The following is a 26,076-nucleotide window of genomic DNA, read 5'->3' as shown; positions in this document are numbered from 1 at the left end:
TTTTAATAACATTCTGATTGGAACGTTAAGGAGTTTTAAAAAAATATACGCATATGAGACTTCATTGGCACTTGACTTCAGGGAATCAGACATACACAATACATAGAAAACACATAAACATCCAGGATTCCGGGATACTTGTCAATAAGTTGAGTAACTTACTGTCAATTGAGTTATGCTAACCGTATTGAACGGTCCCGTAGAGATAGCAGTAGATCCTCATGTTATCTATAGTGTATTGTAAATTTAATGTCGACTACCTATAAAGTGTCCCTCATGATCGCCAGTTATGGTGGCCTATCATTATATGTCGGTTCTCACAACGCACGGTTCCGCATGGCTGTGTGTGTCCAAAGCTCAAATTGGCATTATTAACATTGAGAAATGGTTGTTTCACCATCCATAATTTTTTGCAGTTTTGTTAATTACATCGATGGCGATATGTGATTCATTGATAGTTGTAACAATAGGGTACCGGACTCATTTTTGTTCTTTACTATTATCAAATATTTACATAATATAAATTATAAGACAGAAGGAATTATTAAAATCCGGTAAAAATCAACAAGTTATAAGTCTTTGAATTTCGGTGGAAGGGATAATTAAAAAGAAACAGAAAGAGACGAAATATCCACATGTGACGTCATCGGGAATTACGACGTGTGCGAAAAAAGAGATGAAGCGATATCCCCATCGCGCCCACTTCTGCACGTTACAATATTTTAAATATGAATTACTCGCTCATTTTTAACCAATTGTGATGCAGTTTTCGCAGGAGTGCTTTTTTCGTATTATTAACCATTACTTATAGAATAATGTACAAAATCAAGCATAGGCCGGTCCCCTATTGAGAAGTATTGTTGATATCTTTTCCTGTGGATGTTTTTACTATATGTTGTAAATTTTGTTTTGTGTTTCGTTTTAGTATTTTATTATTATTTTTTGAAAATAATCTTATGGTTTTCCCGAGTTTTAAAGTATTTCAGTCCACGGTGACTTCATTCCTAATAACCCAATCACGAGTAAAATGATAAAGATCGTCGTAGCTTAACGAGATAAGATTATAGGAATGGTATTTACATTTTTTACAATATGCTTTCTTGGTAACAATGAATTATTAAGTAGTTTTTCGTAATATAAGGATTAAATAGATAAATAGGCTTAAATATGTATCTAATTGATCATCAATATAAATGATGTCTCAGTCGCTAAGTTTTGACATCAAGGTTACGATATTCAAAATTAGTGACTAATCCATTACTACGTCGCACCGTACTTAGTACGTGTAGGTACTTTTATTTCAGCTATCCGTACTTCGAACTCAGTTAATCCAACGGAAAAACACAAATAGTTTGCTATGAAAATTATTCACGACAATAAAAGAGCAAACTTCATTTCCCGAATAAAATTACCGAATGTTTTTATAAAGAAAGGTGAGTAAGGAGATAGGATTTATAAAGAAGCAAGGACAGCCCGCGAGGCGGGCGGCGCATACTTTCCTCTCCCGGCTCGATCCGATCTTCATAAAGAAATTCTCCGTTTTGATATTATATTTATATTGTAAATTCGTACCTGCATATTTGTAACAGTAAATATGAAAATTTCCGGAATGTCTGCGACCTCGCCTCTTGGATCTTGAGGGGGCAAAGATTATACGATATTAAGAATATTTTGGATTCAGTGGGTTCCGGTTTTGCTTTAAACTTTAAAGTTGAGACTGCCGCGTTTGTGATTCTTGATTAGATTTGATCATTGTACTCAACAGGTGAGAGTTGCCGCTGATCTTAACAGGTTGTTACTTTACTATTCTTTTAGTGTTCTGTGCTCAAACAAAACATATGCTTTGTTGAAACGACTTACAATAGTCATAAGGAAAATGCAACACTTAGCTGAATTAATTCACAACTGTATAATTAATTTTATTACTACATAAAAAAAATAATAAAACATAAAGTAGACTGAATTGTCTTAGCCGATATCAAAGAAATGACCAATGTTTGTACTAAAATACGTTTATTACAAACATTGGAACAAGTTTTGCCCAGTTTGATGTATTATCACATCGGCTACAATACGATTGGAAGTTTACAACGCGAGCATCCGATACGGTAAACAAACAAACACGCTGACGTCAAACGCGTTGGACGCGAGAAACGACAGAACTGGTCGCCAGGGTTGGCACTTGGCATCCGTACAAATTTGTCACAATTGCAAACTTTCTATGCAATGCAATTGAATTTCATGAGAAATATTAAGTCAATTATTTAAATTGCAAGAAATTAATACATATTAAACAAAGAACTATAAAAAATCGCATTCGTATAGCTTCCTATTTTCAGTTTGAATTTTGTATAATTGATAAGATGAGCGTATTCTCTGCAATTATATAATATAGTAGTCGGACTATCCAGTGCAGTTTTTGTGTATCTAGCAAGTAGCAACCCTGCTTGTTACATTGAAGTACCACGCGCTGTGTGTACGATGCACATTCGAAACGTTACTTATTATGTATTGATGGATCGTTTACAATTGTTTTCCAACATTGTTAAATGATCCTTCTTTTAGTTAAGCGGTTTTAACTAACGCTATGATATGAACCTAATACCGTTTTTATACGTGCAACTAATGATCTCGAACAGACAGGGTTTTTACGAAATTTCTCTATCAACACTAGAATTCCTTGAGGTTTCAATGTTTTATAGGTATAAACGTAAAAAATAATTATAAATTAAAATCATTACGAAATTTAAACGTACAATTAAATGACTAACCAATTCGCAGCAAGATACAACCAGTCAGAAGGATAGAGCAATCAATTGCCGTCAAATACATTAACGTAAAGTGACGTATTTACAAATTGGCAGTCATATCTTTCAAATAGCATTTCACACGGCTCCGCCCATGAACAAAATATAAACAAATGGAATAAAATGCATCGCCATTGGTCGCGGCGGTTATGTTAACAGGTTTTATTTTACGAGTTTGCTTCCTAATGCCGCATTCATATGAAACGTAGCTTAGTATTTAATAAGAATGTAAGCATAGAAAAGGCTAATTGCCGTCACAAACACATATATACTATGGATAAAAATCGTCATTCAGCTTCCGTCAAAGAAAAGTCCAATCCTGTAGCAGAATTGAACCTTCTAGACTTAATATTATGATCTAGAATTTAGTTGACGAGATGTTATGAAGAGTGTGAAACAATGAGATCAGTATAAATTTAAAGTCATTTAAGAAATATGCTAAAAAAGTAAATTTTACAGTTCTCCTACCGATTTATCGTCTCCCTCGAACTAAAGCTTCAATAACCATAGAAATTTAAAAGAGTTGATTGATCCCTTAACACTTTTAATAATTTCATACTGGTTGGAAGGCCTTCACTACCACTTCATTTGTACAGGCCTTCACTACCACTTCATTTGTACACCAACATCAGCTACAGGAAATCAACAAGGGAACAACAACAACAAAAATTCCTTACCTGTTTGTTAGCCAATTCGATATCATATACTAATAGTTGTTTTCTGTTTGTTCCAGCGAGCGGCGCGCTCGCTGCCGGCACCATTGCGTCCCCGTGGAGCACGGCCGCCGGCGCGCCCGACACCAATGGCTCGGGCGGCGCCGACGCCAAGCACCTCGACGTTGGGGATGCCAGCGACGATGAAAAGGTTATTATCAACTTTATTTGTATTTATATATAGTCTATATCTTCACAGGGCTCACTCCAAAAGTCTGTAGAGAAGCCAGGAAAATCCGACGCGTTTAATTGGAGTTAGGCTGGCTTAATCCGCGTCACGCAAAATCACCCGATTTTTTATGGGATAATGAGCCCACAACCAATAACAAAATAAACTTTACCTTATGGAAAATTTTGTGAGAAGAAAAAATACTATCTGCTCGTAGAATAAATTGATCTTGAAAAAGGATGCAATGTAATAATTGCCTGGTAACAGTTAAAAGTTACGCAAGTAACAATAGATAGTTGGGGTTGATTCCGCCGCATAAAATAATAGGAATGAGCCTAGCTACATATTAAAAGAAAAACTTAGTAGGTATATTGACAGAAATTTTAACAATTTATACGTTAAATATACATTTTCTAAGAATGGTAAATGCCTTTTATTGCCGAATATTATAATGTTTGGCAATAAAGTATCCCCCTAGCACATGTAGATGTCCATGTCACATTTTTGTAAACTCATTCAGAGGTTACTGCCGTGACGAAATGCCCGCACTAATCTTAATGCTTTACCATACATGTCCCTACCTGTTAAAAGGCACCAACTCATTCTCATACAGTTTATTAAGTTGCTAATTTTATTTTTGAATCAATTCATATATTATATTAATCAAATCTGAAAATAATGGATTTAAAGAGTGACTGATCATGGACCAGAAACGGGGCTCAATATTAAGCTCTGCTTGTTATGAAAAATGGATTAGGTGTATTAATAGATATTGTTAAATCCTTGGCGCCCAAAACATATTTTTATAAGTTATATAGCAAAGGCCGGCTTCGTTATTAAAACAGACTAAAATTATAAGCCCGGATTAGTAGCTGATTTGAATGTTGCAAATTGATTATGTAATCCTACAAATCTGATGGCTTAATAAGCACTCAAATTCCTAAATCCATTTAGTTTCGTTATATCGACGGTTGAACTTAGTGTCGGAAAAAAATGTCTTTTAAGTCAATTAGCCTTTGAACAGTCGATATAGTTAAAAAAATAACGTCGCTTATGGATTATTGTGAATACAATATGCATCTGTTACAGGCATATGTGCATTCACTGTGTAGCATACTTTTTTTTTAAGTCTTTGATCATTGGTTCATGTTTTCTAGTTGCTGTAGATGTTCATCAAAGGATTAGTAATCGAATCATTCCATTATTAAGATCGAATTAAACCATTTTCTTTTTATTATGTGATAAAGTCGTAATTGTTATTGAGATGTATTACAAAAACATTAAACTTTTAACCTATTTTTTAACTGATTTTACATTTTACCAATATATTATACGGTGCATCATCATCTATGATAAGCTTCAGCAAAAACAAGCAACTATAAATCATTATCATTAAGTTTTATAGATAAAAATATAAAGACCAGCACGCCAGCTGGCCGTCAGATGGTGAACCGTCACCGACTCCAAACACCTCCGACTCAGCGGCCACTGTGCAAAATTGTTTACATTATGTGTAAATATTGACTCGCAGGTATATTAACAAAAGCAGAAACAGCAATGTTTCAAGTGGTTTCGCGGAACAGTGAATCACTATGTTTTTGAACGCGCACCGCTTGACCAAGACTAAGGCAACGTTATTTTCATTTTCTTTTTAGAATAGAAGCTAGTCTATTAATTACAATGACGCACTGCTTGACTAGTATCGAACACAGTAAACAAACCGACCGTCCAGATGTACATACATCTGTTTCATGTAAGTTTTCATTTGATAAGTTGTACGCGTGGGTCATTATTTGAAGTCTTCTCGGAAACAATTTCGTGCGAACCCGTCGCAATTGTCTGCCATGTTTTACGAGAATCGCTAGTGGCTGTTTCAATGTGGGACGTAATTTTGATTAAATATTGACTAACTGAGTGGTTTAAAAAACTTTGTAGTCAAGATTAAGTGGAAGTCTCGTACGAAACACATGTTATTAGTCACCGTTCATTGCAAGAACGTACGGTTTAGTTTAAAACAAATGCAATTTCATTAACAAAATGCATTAAATACAGCATCTTTCTGATTAAAAAGATACAAATTAAATAGAAATGAGGCCGCTCATGTTTTCTTGAAAGGAAACCTTACTATATTTACAGAAAAGTTAAAAGATGAATTAAACAATCTACAGTGTATTTTACAGGATGTTTTGGTTAGTAGTTAGTGATAACCACCACCAACAATGTAACGGGTGCAGGCGCCTTCCAAATTAGAATTAAATAGAAATTGGTAATCGTTTTCTTTACAAATATCGACATGATAGACTCTTACCCAACACAGGATGTGTTTTTATGACGAAGGCGCGTTTTCAGGACATGTCGGCCGCGGACGCGGAGGGAGTATGGAGTCCAGACATCGAACAGAGCTTCCAGGAGGCGCTGGCGATATACCCGCCGTGCGGCCGCCGCAAGATCATCCTATCCGACGAGGGCAAGATGTACGGTGAGTCCGGACATGCTAGAGGAACTAGCTGGCTATGTTGAGCGATGCCGGCTGTGGAGTGGAAGGGTTCGATTCCCGGGTTGTATTCTTGTTGGGAAATTATTGAACTCTGATTAGATATCAGCTGCTATAATTTTTGTAGGTATACACTATTAAACATGAACTTTGAGAGAATTTTATAATGTGCTGATATCGCCATGCACAATTCGTAGCAAGAATAATGTCGCCTAGGTCAATATAAAACACAAAAGCCAGACAATTATTAAACATAACGTAGACATTATTACGGTCGATTAACGTACGTACATGTCAATTTATTTAAATAATGGAGCGATATCAAGGCCACAGCGCCCAAAATGAACAATGGATGTGGCACGAGACAAAAGCCACTGTAGGTACCTATTGATGTGAGCCGACAAAGCGGTTTGCGCAATAGGATTCCACGGAAAGACGTGAACCGACAATTATTATCTCACTCGATCGTACCGTGTCGCCAATTCGAAGAAGTCAACTGGAGTCGCGTCGCTTTTGTTCGCTGTTAGGACTTCATCACGTTCCGGAGTTGGGAAAAATCTGAACGGACACTAAAACTTTCACCGCTTTGTGTGTGAAAGTAAAAAAACTCGCCCACTCTGTATAAACCCGTCGAACGATTCAATAAATTGTGATTATTAAAATTAACCATTCCCGTTCCTAGGGGGTGGGTGATCGTGAATTTTTTCACGTTACAATGTTAACTCGGGAAGCTCGTTAACGCCTACGTGACGATCGCTACATAAACCAACGTTTTGCCTTAGTAAATTAACTGCTGGAGAAAATCTGAGTTTACGCCGCCATCGCCCGCCGATCATAACTTTGTATTTGACATTACATTACATTGAGCGCTATCCAAAGAACTCCGTACTCTCAGGTTATAACTAAAACTAACACAGACGCCGTAATAGATTCAGAACGGCCCTTTTTGGAAAGGTTATGGAGCAGAATTGACGTAGAACAATTATTAGTGGGAGCGAGTGCCATTTACACCGCCGGACACACATTAAGTTTGCGTCGAGCTCTAACATTATACGTCCCGGTTTTAATTAAAGGACTGCCCGCTCAGGCCCGTCGTGGTGCCAAATGGAATTGCTAAACAAATTTACCACAAAGGCGATATGTCCACCTTAAGTGATTTAATAGGCGTAAAGAAATTCGCCGTTTAAATTGCTCAGAATCCCTCTTATCTTTATAAAATGGAAAAAGGGAACGAGAGTCGTCGAGGTTTCTTGCTTTGTGTAATTTAATTAAACATTTGTTTCGTTTAATTATTGTATATGATAATGAAACGTTAGTTATACGATTATTCGAGACGAACAAATTTTCTTGAGCCTATAAACACGAATAAAAGAGCATGGTGGTGTATAATAATTGCGGACACGCGCCACGGCCGCGTCGCCCGGACAATATATGAGCACATTACTCCGAGACGTGTCCTCTCGGGCTTAATCTAGCGCCGGGAGTGCGTCATCCTTGTCCATCGTGTTCGGCGACCGCCGCGCCGCGCTCGCTGCTCACCCCAGCCGCGCCACGTAATCTAATGTCGCACTCATTTTGTACACTTGATTGCCGTGCACTCGTATCTGCTTGGCCATTATGCTTTCTCTTTTTGTTAACGAGATGTTTTGACAGGACACGATAATGAAGAGTCGTTAATTAAAAGGCGGTAAATGGCCATGGACATGTAGAGCTATTAGTGTCTATTAATTTAATTGTTTAATATTAGCTGTCGTTATAATTCCGCGATAATTATTTAATATGAAATCGTTGACGTGTATTTTTAGCCTCCCAATACGTTGCAAGAGGGATTTTCCTAAGGCCATAGACTAGACTAGACTCTACCATACTGGCCCAATGAGTACGGAATCCACTGAAATTAATTGTACATTTTAATGTGTCGTAGTTATCATAAAAATATTGATTGTTATGATCTATTAGATATGAAGTTATAGTATGCACTTAAAGTTATGTCATCTTATCGGTCAATTCAAGTAGCGAATCTATCGAAGATTCAAGATCGAAGACGTCAAAATATATTGAACCATCAGGGTGAATGTGATGAGTTATTGAATGAAGTTAGCCGGGCCGGCAGGAGAAGTGCACGTGTGCAAAGAGCGGCATGCAGTTTGCAGCACCCGCCAACTTGCAAGGCTGTCTTTAACGCTTGCTGCTCACACGCCGCCGCTGCGGTGTGTAGTTGGGAACAGTTTGCCAACAAAGCCAGTACTCGGAGCAGTGGTGTCGGCACGTTCGTGAGTTAAGACATTCAAAACCGCTCAATATCCTGGCAGTATGAAAGTTTCGTCGGCACACGGCTTCACGTGGTCCGGGGGCGGCGGGCGAGGGGTTCGCCGGGAGGGCTAAACTATGCGAAGAATGCGCAATTAGTGAGCGAGCGAGCGTGTAAGGGGCCCGGCCGCGCCGCTAGGCGGCGAACGCAGTAAGAAAATATAAAGAAGGGGCGGGCCGCCCGCGCCGTTGTTTAGCGCACCGGCCCCCCTCGCTCGCCCTGTCGCCCTCCGTGCCCGCCTTCGGGCATAACTCCCGATTGTCTCCCGAGAAATCCTCCTTAGACCTGTCGCAACTCAACCCTTTCCGCGAGGATTTGCTTCGCATAGCTTCTGTTTGGGTCAGCGTGAAATTCAGCTAAGACGGAGCGGACGCTCCAATTCAGTACAAAGTCAAATATTTTTGTTTTTGTCAATGTCTCTTATTGAAAACGTTCACAGTGACTTTCATCTAGAGCGATGTTTTGCGCGTCAGAAAGGCAATCAGAATGTATTTAGGTATCTAAAATAACCTTCGTAATTTGAAATATATATCAGGAGCCTGTCGCAATCATAGTAATTGTTTGATATGCTTACAAAAGTAGTTTAGTCCTAGCTCAGTGCCAATACAAGTCGATTAAAATTCATTAATGCGAGATTTCGTTCCCATTAATATAAATACATATTAAAATACGTTTAAAGTTAATATTAATTTCTCCTGAAATATGATATATATATAAAGTATATAAAGTATTAATTTACAAGATTCCACATTTCTTTAAATAATAACTTTCCTACATATAGCAAATCTACAGAAAAATTTCAACCCGTATTTGAATAAGTTCCGACATTTCAATATCTTCAACCACGTGAGTCGTATTGATGAAAATATATTTCTGGGAATAAAGCCCTTTTAAGCGAAAACAATCGCGAAGTCATGCTTCAGGTACGGGAACGAACGTTAATGCATTTCTGATGGATCTTCAATATCTCCCCAGTTGTCGAATAAATTACGTTTCACAACGCCTCGGGTCACGAGAGAACCAACAAAAATATCAAATTGCTTTTATAACAAAACATCTCTCATACATCGATACATTATAAATCGTGTTTCATAATGAGTATTGACATGATGAAAATTATGCTATTTCTCTAGTAATTATACAGTTTTAATATTAATAAGCGTTTGAGTGGCGCGGGCGGTCCGGCGGAGCGTGCACGCACAATTTCATCCGCCGCGAGTGCGCGAGAGCGTAGCCGCGTCGCGCTGGCAATGGACCAAATTAGCCAACTAACCAACTAATAAATAATGATCTCTTGTTTTTTCTATTCGGCGCGAAATAGAAACGTTCTGTCGGTCCTTGTGCATCCCACACTATTTATAGAAGGATGCACACGACGCGTCGTTTCGGGTGAAAGCACTCTTAATGCTCAATTCGCCGGCGCGGCAACATCGCAGGCGCCGATGTCACAAGCGCACGTTACCGCCACTGCCGCCGCGCCGCAGCGTGCACTTCACCACACTCACAAAATAGACGATGTGTGTATTCTCTTCACTAATCCGCGCTAACAGCAATTTGTTAGAGTGGCCACACTTACTAATTTTAGCTTAACGCCCGCGCCGTGAAAACTTTACGACACTGCCATAATTTCGAAGTAATTTCAAGAATGTTTGACTTAACAGTCTTCTAGGGTTTGTTTCCCAAGCTCGCCGCTTTCAATTTAATTTTGTATAAAGGTAAAAATAAATTTAGATTTGATTAGTGCTCTTTTATTTTTGACAGAGTAAAATAGGGATGCGCATGTATCGACGTCTATTGACGTCTACATTAATTGCGAATTGATAAAAAATTAAAATCGACATTTATATACTATACTGTTCCAATTAAAACCCCATTAGCGATGATTAATAAAAACCAACACTCATTGACACTTGTTCAATAACGGTGATTATTGTCGAATACCGTGAACAAAATCATACCACGAGTGCGTCCAATTTACGTATAAATAGTTCCATAGGCGTACGTGGAGTGCACGCTCGCCTCAACGAGCAAGCAAGGGGTTAATTAAATTCGCACCAGCCGCCTCTCGTCGCCATCGCATTCCCCGAATTCAATGAGATTTCAATTTACTTTGGTCCGACCGAGCCTTCCTCCGTGTTGTTCACCAATTAATACACTGTTACCTAAATTAAAATCGCGACACAAGGTCAATTAGATCTTGTTTCAATTAACGTGATCACTATTTATTAGACAACACGTGGAGCGCACCTCGCAGGCTACAGAATACGGGCAACGCTCAGCGTTATTTAATTAACGGACCGTTCATTAATTCGACATCGGCTAAAATATTCGCGACAAAATTCGTGATTAATATTTTATCTTAAAATGTAATATAAATACAATGTAGTGAATGCCGGATGAAAATTATATCAGAATGGCAAGTTGCATTGAGTCTGCCCGATCCACCCCGCATTCCGGGCCGACTGCAGTTTCAATGATTGAAAATAGCTATTCAAAATATTTTGAAAATTGTTTCATAACAGATCGGCGCAGCTCCGCCGGCATCGCATTGTGGAGCGCGCGTTTATCTGAATCAACTATGCGAAACATTTCGCGGGTTATGTCAATCGACGCACGCTTTTATGTTCTTTTTTGGTTTTCCACCGCCGTTTTAATTGATGGAAATTGTTTTACAGGAAGGAACGAGTTAATAGCGAGGTATATCAAACTGAGGACGGGCAAGACGCGCACGAGAAAGCAAGTCTCGTCACACATACAGGTGCTAGCTAGGCGGAAATTACGCGAAATACAAGCCAAACTCAAGGTGGTAAGTACTTTCAACTATTCACACAATATACCGGGGCTACTTGCACTAACTATTAAGTCAAGTCTAGACTTAATTGAGACGTAAAAGCGAGCCATTCTCGTTGAGCTTATTGAACAGTGGCAAGATTTTAGGAATCCAGATTTAGTTTACACTCGGTTTAGCTTTGTTGGTGCAAATAGCAGATCAGAGTTTACATTTCATTTACAATAAGGTTGAAACGAAGTACACATTAAAATTGTAACTGACGTTTAGGACGGTGGTGTGATGAAGGAAAAGGCCATGCAGTCAATGAGCACGCTATCTAGTGCACAGATCGTTGCAGGTTTACCTCACCCAGCGTACCACCATACGGTACTCAACTTGCAAAAGGCATGCCTTTGTGTTATTTGTTATAAAAAAACAACAACAAACAAACTAAATTGCCTCTGATTCGTGTTGCTTCTACTATTTAGGCATGTTGCCAAATGCACGTATGGAAAAAAACAACAATAACACAAATCGATAACTGAATTCGCTTTACTCACATTTTTCATTCGATGTTTTTTTTTTCACTATCGCGTATTGTACGCTGAATAAAGGCAGTTATAATGCAGTGTACATACGCAAGCACTGTATAGGCGACGCGTTCGCAAAAGCTCTCATTAATCGCGAAATGCTAACTTCTAAAGAGAAAATAAAAAAGTCACTCATGTTTTAGTTTTAAACAAAGGAAGCTTACGTGTGTAGATTTAACAACTTCAGCAAAATAACAAGATGCTTAACAATCTCTAGTGTTTTTGTGATTTTTTTTTTTAATTCGGTTGTTATTTTTGCAGCAATTTTGGCAACCAGGTCTGCAGGCCGGTACGTCTCAAGAGTGAGTATAATCTTGTTCTTTGCCTTACCCGCCTACGACTGAGACAAAAGAAAAGATTTGTTTGTAAAACATGGTCAATCGTGATGGAAAAAGAAAGATAGAGAAAGAAGAACTGTCGCGAATAAATATTTAGTATTGCAGATGAATCCACATATTTCAATCATCGTGATAGTAACACAAGTGTGGAGTTAATGAGTTATAGTAGTTGAACGTGGTAATTTCTAGCAGTAGAATGAACTCAGAACTCTTAAGCTCATGCTTTGAGAAGTAAATTTTATTATTCTGACATTCTCCGTGACGTATTAGATGATCAACAATTGTCATTGTGTCAAACAAGAGACCGCGGGTTCGATCTGCGCGCTCAACTAGTGGTTTTTATGTCGGTAACTAGTAAATTATAGCAGGATCCTCAAGTTTACTGTGTCTTAGTTATTCAACTTTGTCGCCTCCACATGCTAATGCTCATCACAGCATGCAACTGTGTTATCAACTATCACAGCTGCATGGTGTGCACCTCTTCAAGTTAACTGGATCTTAGTTATTCAGCTTTGTTTCCTCCACATGCTAATGCTCATCACACTATGCAGCCGTGTTCTATCACAGCTGCATGGTGTGATACTGTGGCGGATTCCGGTGTCCGGCAGCCGTTCCCTGGGCACGGGCGCGCCATCGCCACGCACAAGCTCAGGCTCGTCGAGTTCTCCGCCTTCGTCGAGCATCCGCGCGACCCTGACACGGTGAGTACATTTTCCTTCAAACGCTTGTACAGTTGACAACCCTACAGAGAGAATGTACTGTGTTCACATCCAGTGGAGTAAATATGGAGAGAAAAGTGTGGAGATATACAGCAATTGCCGTGTGCAGTCTTACTAGGACTCGTAAGTTATATATTTACAGAACAGAGATATTGACATCTCAGCCTGTTTTTTGCAAAAATGTTGTTTTATTTTTTAAACCTATACCATAAATTTAAAGCTAATTAAGTAGTGGAGTACTACTAGTAATATACTGAGACAACCTAATGCAGCAAGCAAATAAAATTCTCAAGCGATGACCCATTTTTTATTTGATAGTCTTTTAGCACCTGCTGAAATCAGGAGTTACCAATTGATCAGAAATCGAGGCTGTAAAAAACATTTCTAGTACATTTAGTTTTAGTTAACAATGTGAATATTCAACCGAAGTTTCACTTCATTCAGACTTATTGATTAGTTGACAACCCTACTCGATATTCCCCGTTTAGATGCAGATATAGACGCGATTAATGAATGTCCAATCACGGTATTCGCCTCGTCAGTAAATACCATGCAAGATCTTAATCCGATGAGCAACTCTAATGACACATCTGCCTCCTTCTAAGGAAAAGTTATTTTTTATTGTAAAGGTCAGGGTTGGCAACGCGAGTAGAGTAAAACTTAGAACCTTCGACTTCAAAATATGTGCAACTTAGCTTAAGGGTTGCAAATCACTAAAAATAAAGTTGTGTTGTGTATTTTGTCAATGAAGCTATAAAACTAGACGCAAATAATTTCTAAACATAGCCATGAAGTGTCGGTACACAATCTATTCTGTGATTCTAGACACAACCCTAATGACACATGAAACTCCTTTTAAGGGAAAGATCACATATTACAGAGTTCAGGAATGTCACCACGCGTAAGCTTTAGTTGAACTCCCACGCTGTCTTAAGACGATGAGCAAGCCCATGTTAACAATATTATATAGTCCCTTCTTAAGAAAAGTCTGAAGATAGTCCCGAATGGCGATTTATCGAAGTTTTTGAAGACGAAGAAAGTAATAAGTAACTTCAGCAACTCTATATTAAAATAAGACTTTGCTGTCTCCACTTATGATGTTGAACTGTGTCACCCCGAAATATGGCTTTCGGTTGCGGTGTCGAACGTAAATGGTATTAAGAGGTAGTTCAGGGCCTAAGTCGACGAAAAAGATTGACCATAATTATAGACATTTTAAATATTTTTAAACTATCTAGACGACATGACAGGACATATTATTAGTCTTCTAAAATTTTTCTTGAAATTACTACTGTCTAATTGCTTATGTACTGAAACCAAAAATCCTTCTGCCATCCAATTTAACACGCCATTAGTCTTCTACGATATTCAAGAGAACTTAAAATTGAAACCAACTACAACGAAGTATCAAGGAATGATTTCATGACTTACCATTCACAATCAAGTCAGATGTGAGTAATCCAGCTCGTTACCTGAGCGATTGCGATCGTAAAGTTATAAATTCGAGGTGACAATCATTATTGAGAGTACTTTAAGCTGTATATTTATTATACGGTCGATATGTTGTGTAAACAAATGATTGCAGTTGTGTGTATGAAGCAAGTAAAAGTTGATTTTATTAAGTTGTCATACAGTAAACTAAAAGTGACGAGGTAAATAAATATTTGTTCTAGTTTTTAATTTGGAATCAGATAGAGTATGGTGATGCGGTGTGCTATCGGAAGACGGAATCAGAAGAATAGAAACAGCGTACCAGGATCGTCCCATTATAATGAATGTAGTGCAAAAAACAATATCACAATATAATGCAAACGTCTTACATCCTACATTAGATTCTCGAGCACTAGTAATATGTTCTTGTTTTCAAGAAATAACATCAAATCATCAACTTATATACAATATTATAACCATAACAACATTAATCGACCCTGAATATAAAGTTGTGTGACGTAAAAAGCGAATTGAAGTCGCATTTACTATAAAATGTATGAAGAAAGTTTTTTTAAAATTTCTAATCTTAAATATACTCAAATCCTTTAGACTTTTAATACTTTAAAGCAAAAAGATCGATTAATATTAAAAAGAAAAAGATGTTTTTTATAACTATTTTTTTTTAAAGTCTGTGAATGTAGATCGTAAGGTTTTCAAAAGTTTTCTAGTAGCTACAGCAGTTGAGGTGGCCGGTTGACCCTTACTGCTCCATCTAAAAAATCCATCCCGTATACTTCAAATTTCCTGTCCAGAAACTTCTTTAACCGGCCTTGTACATTTACCAGGAACGACACCACATTTAAGACGTGCACTTGTACCGAAATAATTTCAAAAGCGTCCGCGGCAACAATGAGCGAATTGAAAGTAACACACCTTGAACTTTTAATACCGAGAATTCGGTCTAGCACGGCACCGCCGACCGCCTTGAAGGTACCAAGGACCGTTTTCGTATGTTACTTAGGATTCTGCCACTTATCCAAAGATGCGTAGTATTTAAGACCTTATTTGTATTGTCTTAGTGTTGCATTTTAAAGAATTGCATTAGTAAAGATTTTTCAGCATTATACGACTCAGGATAATCAATAGCTCCATTTCCTTACTAAAGTATTCTTTTAATATGATTGTAATAAGCACCCTAGGGATTGATTCCGAACGAATATTCGCAAATTTTTCTGCGCGGTCTACACACAGTCTAAAACAGACACGGCATTTGTTTCACATATTCTGTTGCGTTGTAGTGACGTATGTTATACATTCATATAAGTTTAATATCAAAAGCCTGTGGTGATTTTGTAAGCGGGCGCGGGTAAAAGAATGACGGGCATGTATAAGAAACGTTAGGATACATGTATTAAGACTAACCCCCTTATTCATAGACGTTATCACGGCAATGCTCCGTCCTTAGATAAATAACCTCTATGAATAATCGGGAATACATAAGTGTTTACCGTGGCTCCGCTCGCGTGAAATACCTGTCCTATAATAAGAATCCCATGGTGAACTCTTCCGGAATAATAGCCTATAAGTTAATCGAGCCCATGGCATATCCGTGTATGAAATTATATTCAATTCGTCCAAACATCTCCGTATTTCGCATTTATAAATAAGCGAAAAGTGATAATATGCATAATAACGTAAGCGATAGCCTAAGTGGGAGTGGAACGAACTATCCAGAGGAATGTCCTCAGGTTCAAAAGCCAAGGGCACGCACCTCTGACTTTTCTAAAGTTATGTGTATATTCATTGAATTATCGCTTGCTTTAAAATATCGTGAAAACCTGCATACCTGAGAAGTTCTCTATAATAATTTTGAGGGTATGTGAAGTCTGCCAATCCGCACTAGGCCAGCGTGGTGGACTAAGGCCTAATCCCTCTCAGTATTAGAGAAGGTCCGTGCCCTGCAGTGACAGTACATAAATACATGACTGATATTGCTATTCTTAAATGCGTCAAGTATTTTATACCTCGCTTCGCTATCCGTTTAACGCTCTCACTAGGACCGCACTCTTACGAATATTTTCATCCTTAATTATAATTTCGCATTTTGAATAGATTATTCAAATGCGGTCGTAATTTAATATCGTTAACGTATTAGCATAAGTCGTTTTTGTAGTGTGTAAATTGATTTAATGCATATATGTTTTTGTACATCACATATAAGGAAATTCAGATTATTTATAAAAGGGAGTGTGATTCAAGGATAGGACGCGAACAAAAAAAGTTAATTGAGTGATCGATTTTCTTGTAGAATAAGATTATAGAGCGGACATTGGGAAGATTGTCATACAAACATTTTGCGCTCATGTGATGGTTACTTTATCTACCGTGAAATAGCAAAACACCTATGTAGAATACTTTATATTTTTTCAAGTCGTGATTTGTGCGTTTTTAATGCGCATATTCGCATATTTACTGTAAATATGTTATTTTTGTATTAATATCTAAGGATGCTATAACATCTTGTCATACGGACATTTCAAATAAGACAATTACTTATTCCGATAAGTAATAACTTTTGGAGCAAAAATTTGGTTCTGATGTCCAGCCTATATTAACCATACTGTTTATTGCTTTCGTTTTTTTTTTGTACTTACATTGAATCTCTATATCAACTAAAAAGGTTGGAGTGGTTACCCAAATTATCACTAGAGTTAAACCTGACCTAAGATAATTTCGAAGTATAGTAAGTAATAGTATCCATAACACATTGTACTAATATATATTTTTTTTTTGTTTCAGTATCCGCCGAGTACGGCGCCAGTTCAACACTTATTTGTGCACATAGGCGGAACTGTGACATACGCAGATCCGTTATTAGAGGTATGTATCTTTCATAGTACACTAATTTCTTAGATTTGTAGGTATATGTTGACTGAAACAACCGACAGTTTGTACAGAATTTTCAACCGAATCCCATACTAATCAACATCATTAATCGGTTTTGTCACCTTGTTTTATTTCCATTAATTTAAAAATCAAAAATGTAAATGACCATTACTTATTTATTTTTATTTCGTTCATTATACCTTGCCAAATAGTATATAACACGTATGCCTTCTGCTTTTCAAACTTGATATTGGCAGAATTTTCGTAAAAGCGATACAAGCAATCACAACAATATGTAATTGGAAGAATCAAGAAGCCAATTTGATTATTTTTTTTATGGCCCAAAACTTCTAACAATTGGATTGACAATAATACGGTTACCTATTCTAAGATCCTTATATAACTTAGCATCTATCGATCTAATTCACCTGTATCTAGAATTATGAAGCAATAAGACCGACAGATAATTAAGTCGAATATGATTCAAGTACTCTTTTATTGTTTGTTTTACGCGCCACTTTCCGTCGTATCCAGTGAAGTCATTGCCTTGTCTAAAGTAATAAATTCGTTAAAACACGAAACATAATTGTCAACACAATCTCAGTGTTCTAAGGTCGTACAATCCCTTTTGCAATCCTGCCGAAATGATTAATGAAGAAATGAACGGAATGATCAGAAGGCGCCGCGTTATAGCACTGTTGCATCATGACCAATTCTTTTTGATCTCGGACCCCGCAGTCGACACCAGGGGAAACCTTCGAATGAGATACTGGAATCCTACGACTTAGCAACTACAGGGTCCTGGAGGAAGGTTGGGAGGGGATAGCTGGGAAGGATAAGGAAACCTCTTAGGATGGAAGGAGGGGAGAAGGCTAAGAACTGTTCGCGAGCCCTTATAGGCCTCAGTGTGAATTGGCAACCATGAGGTTATACACACTTCACTGTGTGCCTACGTCCGCGACACATGTCCCCGCGTACATGGGCGTGCATTCTCTGGGAATCATGAGCAATTGTTAGCTAAATAAAAAATAGAAACCAAGAACCAAATTTTATTTTTTACTGAAACCTTACTTAAGGTTTCTGTTAATACACTATGCAGTGAATATCACTAATGTCATATAACTCTAAATTTATTTTTGTTTTTTTCCAGTCGGTAGATGTTCAGCAGATTAATGATAAGTTCCCGGAGAAGAAGGGTGGTCTCAAAGAGTTGTACGAGAAGGGCCCGAGGAACGCGTTCTTCCTGGTCAAGTTCTGGGCGGACCTCAACACGAATAACCTGGACGATCCAGGCGCGTTCTACGGAGTCACCAGTGTGTGAGTAACTTTAGTACCTACGTATTTTAAATGTTAACTAGTCGTTCAGTGGTCGAAATTCTATCAGCGGCTTTAATATGTTGGTAAGACATATTCGGTCTTCCTTATAAAAAAATCGCAAAGCTATGCTTGGCTAAAACACAAATTCACTCGAACAGCCGTAAGTCAAAACCCGCCATCTTGTATCTTAATAAGGTTTAAACTTGGTAACCGGTGATGGTTTCACAGCTATTTAAGCAATTCTTAATCAGCTCTTAATGCTAAAAGAAGTTTATAAGTAAGACTGATTGTATATGAATTTTATTTTTCTGCACTCCTCTAATATAATATTATCAACCCTGTATTATATACTGTTCCACTGCTGGGCACGGGCCTCTCCTTCTATGTGAACTTTAATCATGACTAATCATACACTCGAGCGTGCCTTTAATTTCAGCATTACTAGTCTTAATTTTAACTACTCAAAAATACGAGGCCCAATAACTTTATACAAGGAGATCATCAGATCTCAATCGACGCAATATCAATTGCGCCGTGTATTTCAGAGATTACACCATTCACTATGACACAGAAAAAAGGCGGATACGCAAACATTATTCACATAGTATAGATAGTAAATAAACAGCCTACCTCAACTGATCCAATAAAAATAGTAATTCAATGAGAAAAATAAACAGTCTATAATGAGTTAAATACAACTAAAGCTGAGTAAATCGACACAATATCCTTGAACATTTCGCTCGTATAAACGGCTGAATGTCAACGCGTGAACTTACGACATTTGCGTCGACATTTACTGCAATGTGTTTACAGATTAGTTTGTATAAAGATGGTATTTCATTTTGAACTCTATTTAGTTGCACTCTTGGATCTCTTCCTGAAGAGTGAACCAAATTGAAATAGATTGGCTTATCGGAGAAATATAGTTTTTACGATACAAAATTCTAGTGGCGAAGGATGAATTTTTCAGAAAGGGAATTCGACACAATTTAGGTTCTAATAATATGGATAAAAGCGGTCTGCAATTCGTTTGAATGATAATTAGATTTTACATAGATTATGAAAGAGAAGCCGGCAGGAATTATATAGCTATATGCAGAGTTATATGGACCCTGCGCCATTGTAAAGTACGTTTTTTAAAATATAATATTAAATGTAACAGTATATTGAAATAAAAATATTTTTCGGATTTTTTCGCGGTTTTTTATATATAATGGTTTTCTCTCCATTTTTAATAATAAGATTGTATAAAGAACCGCGATCAAAATCCGAAAATTAGTTTTATTTTAATGTCTAACATTCGCGTAAACGTAAGAAATCATTATGTAACAGTCTTGTGCGCATGAATAACGCCTTATTACATTACTGGATCCTTTTTAATTGAAACGTAATACGAATTTCGAGATTTTGGCCGAGCAATCATCTCATAAAACCATTTAATTTAAACTCGACCACAACGGTATCGCAACAGTGAACCTTATTACGGTGATATACGGTTTACGATCGCTATGTGACCGACCAATTTTTTTAATGCTTCATCATCTCATCATTCAATAAAAACAGCCATAGTTTCTATACAATTATTTAGTTGTCATAATGCAACATGTCAATTGGTCAAAAGATTTGCATTGACAATACTTTGTCTGCGTATTCAGGTTTCATTCATAGAAATGTTGGCAAACAACGATACCGTTCTTAGAAAATGTTTATGCAGATTAATACGTTATTTAATATAAATAATTGAATGCTTTAGTGACTAACAAAATTAATTAATTGAGCATTGTTATAAAGTTATCATTACTACAAGATTATGATTTGGTACTCATTTTCAATGCTTTTTTGACTTACATTGATACTTGATAGAGATGGTGGATTTTTCAAAATATTTTAAAATAATCATGTCTATCTCTGAAAGGCTAGATACATATGTTATATGTGCGAATATTGGTTAGCATCCACATATCCAGCAGGAATCCTTTTTTTATAACGTGACATATTCACAAAGTAGTAAAACTCAGTGTTTCTCTATCGGGGACACACTCTTAAACCAATCAACGGTATTCAAATTAAATCGCATATTTCCCGGTCCAGGGATTGAACCCAAAATCCTACAAACATCGCTACGTAATCATCTTTCCACCTTCTTTCTTAATCCCTCTGAGCAGTAGCTGAGCCCAGCAGTGGGACAGTATTAATCACCCCTACACTAGAACTTTTTAAAAATATTTGTAAACGAACGTTAAACCAACCCGCACTAGGCCAGCGTGGAGGACTAAGGCCTAATCTCTCAGTACCCCCTCCCTTCCCAATACCCCACATCTCTCCATCCCCATCCCCTATCTTAAGGAACGCCATGGTTGCTCAGCCGGGGAATCGCCTATACACCATTAGCAGGGTACCCCCGGTGATAACCATGGCGTTCACCAAAAAAAAAAAAAAAACTCTCAGTAATAGAGGAGGCCCGTGCCCAGCAGTGCCAGTATTATAATACAGGGCTGATGATGAACGTCAAAAATGAGGTTACTCAATGCATAGATTTAAAATATTTTCATCCTTCATTCCAGATACGAAAGCAACGAGAACATGACAATAACATGCAGCACGAAAGTGTGTTCGTTCGGCAAACAAGTCGTGGAGAAGGTGGAGACGGAGTACGCGCGGTTCGAGGGCGGCCGCTTCGTGTACCGCATCCACAGGTCGCCCATGTGCGAGTACATGGTCAACTTCATCCACAAACTCAAACACCTGCCCGAGAAGTACATGATGAACAGCGTCTTGGAAAACTTCACAATACTGCAGGTTGGTACATCATTCACATTAAAGTTAAACTATCTGTACTATAAAACTATAATTAAAATTAAATATGCTATATTGCTGTAGGACTGACCACGAACGCTGCAAAGTCTTCGAAACGTCGGGAGGAAATTATAATATTAAAACAGCGATAATATCCGAAAAATAGTTTAATTTAATGACTAACTTTCGCGTAAACTTAAGAAATCATTATCATTCTTCTATAGTTGATAGAATAATGTGGATGTATGGACCTGTACTAGCGTGGGATACTTAATCATAGTTAATCGATACTATATCTAGACGCTGCTCCACTTACTATGAGGTCTAGTGAAATCACTTTACTCTGATAAGCTTATTAAAACCATTGTAATTTACAAAAAAAAATTCATCTACTGTCTATCCTAAAATAAATATATGCACGTGGTCCGTTTCAACGAACCACTGCCATTGGATTTATGCCAAGTTATATTATGTTGGGTATAAATTTTCCGATTCCCCTATGATAATACAAAAAGAAAACAAAAAACCTGTTTACTTCAATGATTTTTCTCAAAGAAACATAAAAGGAAATAATATTGATATTTACGTGCATTATACACGGAAATGATTATGGGAATTTACCTCGTAAAACCATACAATAGATGGAATACTATGAAACTGACGCACATCCTTGACCTCAATCCGGGAATTGGGATAAACTTTTTAAGATTAAGTTGTACAAATACAATACATTACCTCTTCCCTAAATTCTTAAAATTCTGCTGGTGTTGGCTCATAAATATATTCACTGGAAACGAGTTTTGTTTTTAGTATGTTGTACTATTTTAAGACGGTAATTTTTTTTTACTAACTTTACTATAATGTATATTATGACGCACTTTTTCTTTTATTTTTAACACAGTTCAAGGTGGTCTCAATGTGTCATATTTTTTTATGTTTGGCGATAATTTTTTACCCTGTGATACAATTTAAATTATTATTTTGTTGTATTGGATTTTATAATTATTTACAATTGTCATAATTTAAAGTTATTCCATTAGAACCTTGGTTTCCGAACATGCAGAAGGGAACTCTAAAATCAAATAGGATTTTGTTAATTATTTTTATGTTGGGTTCAGTATAAAATCAACATCCTTGATTTGCATCCATTTCAAGAATAATTTTGTTTGAACTTAAACTTCAAAATAAGAAAGATTCGGTTTGTAATGCGTTCAAATAGATGTGATTTATAAAAAAAAAAAGTCTTGTTAACAATTAATACAGACTTCTAAAACTACTATGAACCAAAAAAATATTATAATTTATATTAGGGTCACCAATAAATTAGTACTTAATACACAAACTTCTTCTTTCCATTTGTGCATTTTTTTATTTATGTGCACAATAAATATTTTTTGGAGTCGATAATTTATATTAATGTATATCGGTAATAATCAGAGGCGCCCTTAGGCGAACCTTTTAACTGCCCTGGGCCTCGTGCCTTGGAGGACTTTTTTACGATCCTACCGACGAAACTGTTAAAACCGGAAAACTTTTGCTCCGCCTGGAGCCTCGCGTCGTTTAGGGCTGCCACTGGTAATAATGATATTAAAATATCATGTGTTAGAGTAGGATTAAGACCAAGGAATATGTATATATAGCTAACGAAACAATTTGTCCCCAGGTGGTGTCAAACAGAGACACTCAAGAGACGCTGTTGTGCGCGGCGTTCGTGTTCGAGGTCTCCAACAGCGAACACGGCGCGCAGCACCACATCTACAGGCTCGTCAAGGATTGAACCCGCACCACCACACCACACCACACCCACTGGACTGCGCCGGACAGAGACGATACAACAAAACAATTACTGGATAGGTATTTGTTGACAATATCGAAGTTTTGAATTGCAACAACAAGGGACGTTAACCGTCATATGTTCGAAATTTTGAATTTGGAATAAATGTGTGGGGACCCTGAATATAAACTCGAGTGAAGTTAGCAACACAATTACCATTGTAGGTAATCTTGATACTTTACCTGCTTGGATGAGATGTGGGTGATGCAGGCAAATTGACAATGTGTGATGGTGAAATATACTAGATGTGAAATCGATAAGGCTCTGGATTATCAACAACACCATTGAGGAATATCCTTATAAACGAAAGGAAATGCCTGTTCGTCTTCATCTTGGTATTTGTCAAGTGAAAAGTGGCTCCAAATTGAGTATAAGTGTATACACACTATACATATTTTTGTAACGTCTCGTCTCTCGCAGTTTGGATGTTGCGCAAGTTTGTTCTCACGTTATTTTCATCCGCACGTAGTAACTTTATCGACAGATAAAGAACGTTTGTTATCGACATAGTGACGAGAACGTAATATAGAAAAATGTGATCTGAAAATTACGCCACAAGTATTTTTGTAACTGAATGTTTAATGTATAGCTCAATTTTGAATAACCTATCGTAGTGAACTGATTATGTTCTTTCGGATTAGTCATGTTATTGTTTTAGATTTTTTTTTCATATTGTTTTTTTTTTATTTCCTCATAAATCGTTCCCTTTTTACTCATTTTTAGTATTTATGTTTTCTTTTAAGAAAACAAGGAAGTAACAATAATTAAAGTTTTTACATTATTCATAAAAATATGAACGTTGTTCAATATACATAAATTGCGTGTAAAATAATGTCAAATAAGAAAATATAGAATTGAATACACACAGTGCCTCTATAATTATGTTACATTAACATAAATTGAGCGTATTTAGTCTTTCCACTGTGTTTCAATCAAATTGTTTGACAGGGAAGGCGGCAGTGGAAAGATTAAACATTAGTGTAGTGTACCGTGAAACATAAATAGTTTTAATAAGTATATTATTGTAAGGAGATGTCTTCTATCTTTATAGTCCATCCTGTTGGAACTGTTTTATTCGCTTGTTAACTTTCTCTAAACCAGTCCAAACTCGAACTGTCTCTCACTAACCCTCGTGGCATCTTTCGTTTTGTTTAAACATCGCTTTGTATGGTTCTTGTAACGTTTAGGTATTATTGAGTGGTAGCATTTCGTTATGGATTTTTAGTATTTTTTGCCAGATAATTTTACTATTGCAATCTTTGCCACATGAAATTATTATTTAAGGACATATTGTACCTAAATGTACATATTTTAATGTAACAAACGTACGTTAGAGAGCTCATGTGTTCACATGGTCTGCCAGACATATTGTGAAATAAAATTGTATCATACGACAAAATAGAAATTCGATTTATTGTGCAAAACGCGTGTACATATCTCCATTTAAACATATTCTAAAATATACAACACTTATTTCTGGATACATATTTTAGGCTTCTCCCCGGCAGCTGTCTTTACGTGTAAGTAGTATGTTTCCGTTGAACAGGGCCCTTATTCTGTATGATAGTGTAAACGCGTAACGCGGCCGTGTCATGTTATCTTCGAGAAATGTGCGTGGAATCATATTCTGTAAGACAAATTTCTATAGTCCTAAACATGATTTTGTTATGAACTGTCAACGTGCAGAATACCTGATGGCGTCGTATTCGGTAAATCGTCTATTTAAATGTTTTATGAACTTGAACTGCAGCAACCATGGTCGATCTTTCGCTTTCAATTCTTAAAGTACAAATTGTGTATACCACAATACAGGACACGGCTTGGTTATACAATAAGTGTTTTCGTGGCAATGATTTGATCTCTCTTTTAGTCAAATATTTTTAGGGCCCTCCCGTTGTCGCGTTCGCGTGCGCTCATTTAAATTTAACGTGCTGTTAAGTTTATTGTGCATTAAATAGCGTTTAGTTTCAAGACATGAGGTAGGCAAATATTATCTTAGACGATAATAAAATAATAATAAGGAGATTTTTTTGTATTTATTTGATAGAGTTATATTAGATAAATTGTAAAGTGCATAGCTTTAAGGTTTTTTTTTTTAAATATGGCGATGGTCGTACGAGAAATTATAGGTGAGGTGGTCACTTAGTACTTAAGAGGAAACACTTAATTTTTGTTGCAATTATAGATTTTTAAAAGTTTTCAAATCTATTTTGTATTAATTGGTTATGTACCATTAGTGGTATCAAAGCGAGTAAACAACGTGTTCAATTGACGTTAGAAGCAAAAGAGATCTGCTACGTTGTGATTTTATACTTTATAATGTTATTATTATGTACTCAGATGAGATTAATCGACTCTTTTGCTATGTAAGTTGAATTATGTGAAATGGTTTCCTGGCAATATTCATTAGTGACAATAGTGTTGTGTAAATACATTTTAGTGCATTTCTTTTCAGTTATAGCGTTCTAAGCGATTTATGCTTCTAAACAAGTCTTTCATATCGACAATCTGCCATATCAAAATGAGAATATTAAAATATAGTCGGCCATGTTGGGGAGAATCATCGGCGCGTGCTATCTTACTTTTGTTTTGTTTCGTTTTCAACAAGATACCGAATGATTTCCCACAACAGGAGCCGACAGTGTACAGTATTTTAAAGATAATACTATGTTAAAGATTTGTATGAAAATTTAATTATATTGTCTTCATAAAATCACATGTGTTATTATTTAACGAGTTTTGCAATGATAACCTATCGAGAGTGATATATGGTGGGTGGTTTGATAAAGTTCGATATCTCCTTTGGAGGCCTTGACTTTATAAGAAAATTCGTGGATTAGTATTGAAATATGTTGTTATTTATGTTTTGATGATACGGTAATCGTGTGGCGTTACTTCACA

At 36.8% G+C, this 26,076-nt stretch overlaps 1 protein-coding gene across 1 annotated transcript; it reads left to right on the top strand.

The window, feature by feature from the left end:
• Positions 1-3,540: 3,540 nt before the first annotated feature.
• On the top strand, positions 3,541-24,293 carry LOC115446647 (transcriptional enhancer factor TEF-1; the record flags this gene model as incomplete). Its single annotated transcript, XM_037441478.1, is given in 10 exon segments — positions 3,541-3,671; positions 6,039-6,168; positions 11,170-11,300; positions 11,553-11,651; positions 12,116-12,156; positions 12,695-12,893; positions 17,142-17,222; positions 18,379-18,545; positions 21,110-21,344; positions 23,005-24,293. Coding segments are annotated over 10 exon segments (1,328 nt in total), but the record flags the coding sequence as incomplete, so codon positions are not given.
• Between the last annotated feature and the right edge of the window lie 1,783 nt (positions 24,294-26,076).

This window comes from Manduca sexta, chromosome 22 (genome assembly GCF_014839805.1).
Source record: "Manduca sexta isolate Smith_Timp_Sample1 chromosome 22, JHU_Msex_v1.0, whole genome shotgun sequence".
Lineage (NCBI taxonomy): Eukaryota > Metazoa > Arthropoda > Insecta > Lepidoptera > Sphingidae > Manduca > Manduca sexta.
The sequence above is the reverse complement of the archived record's forward strand: the minus strand, read 5'-3'. Positions and strand labels throughout refer to the sequence as shown.